Genomic DNA, 6,000 nt, shown 5'->3' with positions numbered 1-6,000 from the left:
CCGTGTTCAGGATCAGTTTCTGTGTGTAAATTGGTGGTGTTCCTTTAATGTGTAGTTTCAGTATAGCTAGCAGCGTATCCCACGTCCCACTACAACTATAAAATTAAGGAATTCTCTGGTTTTGATAACCGCTGGAAATATTTGAGCTTACGTACTCAACAAAATAAAATACAACATTATGTTTTTAAAAATCTACATATTACACCTTTAAATAATTTTCTTATTTCAAATCTCAACACGCTGCTACTTTCATCAAACACTGGATGATGATTAACAACACACACATTCTCTCTGAAGTTCTTTGTTTTGATGAAGTTATGGATTTCCTTTAAATGTTTTATTTTCAAACTTGTTGTTCCTGTTGGTTCAGAAATGTCACAAATAATCAGATTGATCAGGTTTAATGTTCATGTAAGAATCAGGAGTTTATCATTCAGAGTGAACTAAATCAAGTCAACTGTGTTGTAAAATTATCTTTGTTGTCATGTCTCTATTGTTCATGAATGTTTATTTCATATTTTAATTATGAAATTTTGTAAATTGACATTTTAAAGCCGGACCGTCTTCTCCTTCAGAGAAAATGACATGTTGCTTTATTAATGAACATTTTGGTCAACGACACAAAGTATAAATAACATGTTTCTTTTTTTTACACTTACTTTGATCATATTAAAAAATGATCTGCTTTTGATTTTAATGTTTATTTTGATGAAGAATAATCATCATACAATGCTTATTACTCCATGCAGGATGAAGAGGATGAAGAGGAGACCAAATCAGTGATCTAAAAGTCTGAACTTTGTTTCTGGACTTTGGGCTGACTGGTTGTTTGAAAACCATGTTGAGTCTGATGATCTGTAGCTCTTTTTGTGACAGCTTGATTTGGATACTTATAAATAAAACAAATGTAAATTATAAGATTTGTTAGTGACATAAGATGATGAGGTCAACTCAGCCTTAATAACAACTGTTGTTTTCTATTATCTTACTGTCATCTGTGTACTCATTCTTTAATTTTCTCTGCTGGGATTATTTTGATTGATTGAAGTCTTTATTTCAAATTTGTATTTTCTTTTTTTTCCCCTTTTGTTTCAGGATAAAAAAAACAAACAAAACAGATCCACAAAAAGAATAGTAAATAAGACAACAGAACATTTGAATTTCATGTTCGTAAAGGAGTGGGAAGAAGTGTGAATTTATAGAATCCCCCCCTCTCCGTTAATCTGTAGTTAATAGTTGAACAGGCTTCTTTATTTAATCTTAATTTACGAATAAATAAATAACAAATCTGCAATACACATTTATATATATAAACCAATAAACATACACAAATATATAAATTAAATACAAATGTGTTTCTGCAAAATATAATTTCATGTATCAAGCATTAAAAAAAGATGAAGACAGCTCTCCAAATTTGTGTATTTAATTGCCAAACGAACGTTTCGAGCCGACGCTCTTCTTCAGCGTGTAACAGGCAATTTTTCAAACATGCACAGGTGTAATCAATGTATACTTGTCCAAGATGGGCACACCTCCATCGCAGTAGAGAGCCTATCATTTTTTGTCTATCATTTATCAACCATTGACATATTTGAACATGTATTGATTTCTTTTATCTTCCATATTCATGTTCTTCTCCCTTAATTAATGATAAACAGTTTGTAGTAATACATTTAAGTTAGTGTTTTTTCTCCATTACCTATTTAGCCCTCACCATACCTGTCAACATATTTACATATATACCTTCATTCCTTTTAGAAAAACAAAAAAAAAAAATGAACAACTGTTATAATCACCATCATAACCACGCAGCAAATTTGTACATTTTTTAAAACTTGTTTGTGAAATGTGTATACATAAACTCTTTCAATGCTGACACCATCTATTTGTCACTGTATTTTTGTGTTTGCTTCATATTTACCAAATAAAATAATTTCATGTGATTCAAATTTAATGACAATTTCTTTCTATCAAACCACTTTTTAAATTGTTGCCATTTCTGTAGTAATAACCTCTAATAATTGTAGATTCTCACCTGAACAAAGAATATTGTTATCATCTGCAAATAAGACCTGCTTCAGTTTATTAGAGACTTTACATACAGTATGTCATTAATGTATAAAATAAACAGTTTAGGACCCAACACTGACCCCTGGGGGATGCCACAAGCAATGTCCAAGCACGATGATTAAAACTCCCCCAACTTCACAAATTGTTGCCTACGATACGATCCCCCCTAATGCCATATCGTTCTAGTTCATTGATCAGTATTTCAGGATTTATTGTGTTAAATGCTTATTTGTGGTCCAAAAATACCCCAACTGCTTTATGATTTCCTCTTGATTCTATTAATGCGAATGATGTTGAATGGTTTGTCTGAATCTGTGTTGTACGGTGGCTGGGAAGTACAAACCAAAAGACAAATTCACTCTTTCACACATACAGCTCCTCCTGGAAATATCCTGAGTTTTTTAGAAGTTTTCTGAAAGTATGAAAGCCCCATACCTTTGTTTCGCAGAAAGACTGTGTTAGGGGTGCCGGTGGCCTAGTGGTTATGTCATGCACCCCTTGTACAGAGGCTGTAGCCCTCCATGTGGGCTCAAATCTGACCTTGGCCCTTTGCTGCATGTCATCCCGTCACTCTCTTCAGCTGTCCTATCAAATAAAGGTAAAAATGGCCCAATAGACTGCGTTAACTGTCTCAGGTGGGTTCCACAAAATGGGACAAAACCATAAACTTTGTTTTGTCCTTTGTGAAAGTGTTTTCCTTTTGTATTTTTTATTTCATAAAATGTTTTCCAAACTATAAATTTGTCTCAAGCTTTGTAAAAGTATTTCACAATTTGTAAGTAAGTAAGCAGCAGTCAAATAAGTGTGAAGTATAGCTGTATTAAGTGGCATAAATGAAGAAGGAAAAACAAACAAAAGAAAGAATAGGTATAGGTAATGCTAGTAGCCTAAATTACCTGAAAACTGTACTAAAGTTCAGTATTTAATTAATGTTAATTTAGTTTATAGTTAGATTTATCAATAGCTGGATAAATACACAATACGTAAACCAAAGCGGAACAAATACATTACAAATAAACCAGCTGAAAGATATTTTTTTATGAGTATTTATTCCATAATCCTGTCCTTGTCAATTTATCTGAACTGTCCATTTAAAAGCAGCGACGTACGAAGTCCCATTGCCTGAGCGGGGGATTCCGCTTGCGGTTATTCGCCGTTTATATGCTTACAGCTTTCATGCAGAGACGATTTTAAATCAAGACAACACCCAAAATAAACCCGAAATCATAACGCTACTTTGAGTTTCTAAAAAAGAACCCACTGAACAAAGATTGCTTAAATCGAAGTACATGTTGACAGCGCGCCACCCCTCCAAACCGAGTTGGTCTCGCCCGAGTCTGCCCAGCATCAAACGCACATGTCGGGTGTGTTGTGCTGAGGATTGCAGTGATATTACAGCATTTAAGTGAACCGTTGCGGGCTGTCACGTTGCTGTGTGCTCTCACAATGCGATAAGCTTCTCGGTCAATGATAAAAAACAATCATTAAAATCAGGGTTATTGTAGAAAACACTTTGTGTAAAGGAGCTGACACGCTAGCCGGCGTGACTGCAGGCGACTGCTGTTTGACTTCACCGGACTGAAGGTTTGTACACCGTCACCACATACCTGTCATTATGAGCGTTTCTAACTACATGTGCAATACTTGTTACATCATGAATATGTCGGCGGGGAAAGGGCTTGTTGAAAATGACTCGTCTTTTGGCTTGGTAATGTAAAAAAAAAAAAAAAAAAAAAAAAGCTGAGCTAGCCACCTGGTGCTGAGCAATGCCACGTAGCTAACCGGCTAATGGGAGCAGACAGCCGGGGAAGTTGTGCACAATCATTGAAGGGTGATCAGGGTGGACCTGCAGACTGAAGTGCACAGATACTTCACCTGAGTGCATTCAGTAAACCTAGGTAAAGCTCCTGCATTGAGGATGTTAGTATAATCAGGGTAGTGTGTGTGTTAAAAAAAAAAACCTGCAGAGAAATATGCAATGAACATTACAACTGATCCCCTTTAACAAACAAAAATCTGACCTATGAAAACAAACTAAGAACTTAAACATCATGGATTATAGAATATGTACATCCCCAAGAGTATAAGCAGTTATTAAAACCCGACAGATTAATCGACTGGCCGATAATATCAGACGATATTATCATATCCAGAGACTATCTGTATCGGAGAATTTTATTGCAGATGATATTACTCGATTTATTCACCAGTCAAATGGCATTTAATTTGAGTATCATTGTATAACACTAGCAGTTCTTGTTCTGGCTGTCACCAGCAGAGGGCGCTGTATGGATTACAATAAGCATCAGTCTCCAGAGTGTGGAGCGGTGATGCACGTACATGCACAGTTCATTTCCAGTTGAGTGACCCATCTTGTCTTCGTTATATCTTTTCCACAAGTGTTTGATAACTGCATTTGAGGGATCAACGCAATAAACGTGCGATTCAGTATCTATCTCGACAAATCCAGCACAGATCTAAGAAAGATATCGGCCGATATATCGGTTTCTGATTCTGTCTCTCCCCAATAATGATATCTGTATCGGCCCTGAAAATCCTAGATTAACAGAATCTTGTGTTTGCAGCATGTCCAAAATGCAAAATAAATTAAACTGGTTAATTTGATGGTAGCTGCTAGCGATGTGTTTATTGCAATTCCTCAATAACGAGGAATTTGTGATTAATTGCACAGTCCTAGTTTGAGCATAAATTTGGAGTATGGAAGGAGCTCATATCTTTCTTTCTTAGCTTCATTAAGTGATCACAATTGAAAATACAAGACACTACAAAGGGGTTTAAACTGGGCAGAGCATTAGAACAGTGTTAAAAAAACAATAAACTTTAATTTTCTTTTCCCCATCAGGCTTTGGGGCTTCCTGCCGTGCGACACCATGAGCTCCAGGGTGTGTAAGAGCTGCGGCAGCTCGGACATCGATGTTGACCAGGCGCGTGGAGATGCGGTCTGTATGGGCTGCGGCTCCGTGCTGGAGGACAACATCATCGTGTCTGAGGTGGAGTTTGTGGAGACGGGAGGCGGAGGGTCGTCGGCTGTCGGACAGTTCGTCTCCTCAGAAGGTGAGAGGAATGAAATGGTTCACCTGTGAGAGCAAACCTGGTCATGACGTCTTTACCAGATGTAATAGAGCGTGAGATGGTTGCCAAATATAACCTGCTTTATTTAGAAGATGTTTGTCTGTTATGGTTTTGTACAATAGTTTCCTAGATATGGGAAGTAACTGAATACATTCACTCAAGTACTGTTGTAACATTTAACTTGCTTAACTTACTGACTTTATCCTCAGTATTAAAATGATATCCCGCTCGATACGTCTGCTCCACTATAATTCAGAGAGAAATATCATATGTTATTGTACTACATGTCTGTCTAGGCCATTTTGGTGCCCTAGGCAAGATTTCAGCGGTTGCCCCTTATATTGCAGACAGTTTGACCACCGAAGACAATATTCATCCACTTAAAGAAAACTGGCCTACAGCTTTATATTTAACAGAATGTCTTTATTTAAAAAATACAAAATACTTATAGACAAAAAAAAATGGTAATAACACAAATATTTCTTATAAGTAAATACAAAATAAAATAAATACAAATAACTAGTGTAACAGAACAAACAATACCAAACAGTGCATGGAGCAGAAGTGGTCACAGGAGGCCCGGGGACAGCAGGGGATGGTTTTAAATGTTTCTGATTGCATCTGGAGAGAAAAGATGAGCATTTGTGAAACAATCTGCATTTTATAATATAGTGTTTTATTTAAATATTATTTTCTCTTCTGGGCAGTACAGAAAACTCAACTCAGTAGTTTTCCTTTCAACCAGACCTACAGCATGCACACATATCTATACAGAGAGGACTTCAACCAGACCTGCAGCATGAACACATATCTATACAGAGAGGACTTCAACCA

General features: G+C 36.4%; 1 protein-coding gene across 1 annotated transcript in view; it reads left to right on the top strand.

Annotated features, from left to right (window-relative positions):
- Positions 1 to 3,405: 3,405 nt before the first annotated feature.
- The window catches only part of LOC132992748 (transcription factor IIIB 90 kDa subunit-like), a 119,713-nt gene continuing 117,118 nt past the window's right edge, over positions 3,406 to 6,000 (top strand). The window contains exons 1-2 of the mRNA XM_061062233.1: positions 3,406 to 3,657; positions 4,937 to 5,148. Coding sequence (XP_060918216.1) covers positions 4,965 to 5,148 — 184 coding nt within the window. The 5' untranslated portion in view covers positions 3,406 to 3,657; positions 4,937 to 4,964. The remainder of the gene's footprint in view (positions 3,658 to 4,936; positions 5,149 to 6,000) is intronic.

The sequence above is a fragment of the Labrus mixtus genome, chromosome 18, assembly GCF_963584025.1.
Source record: "Labrus mixtus chromosome 18, fLabMix1.1, whole genome shotgun sequence".
NCBI classification, from domain to species: Eukaryota; Metazoa; Chordata; class Actinopteri; order Labriformes; family Labridae; genus Labrus; species Labrus mixtus.
Note: the sequence above shows the minus strand (reverse complement) of the source record. Positions and strands in the feature narration are given on the sequence as shown.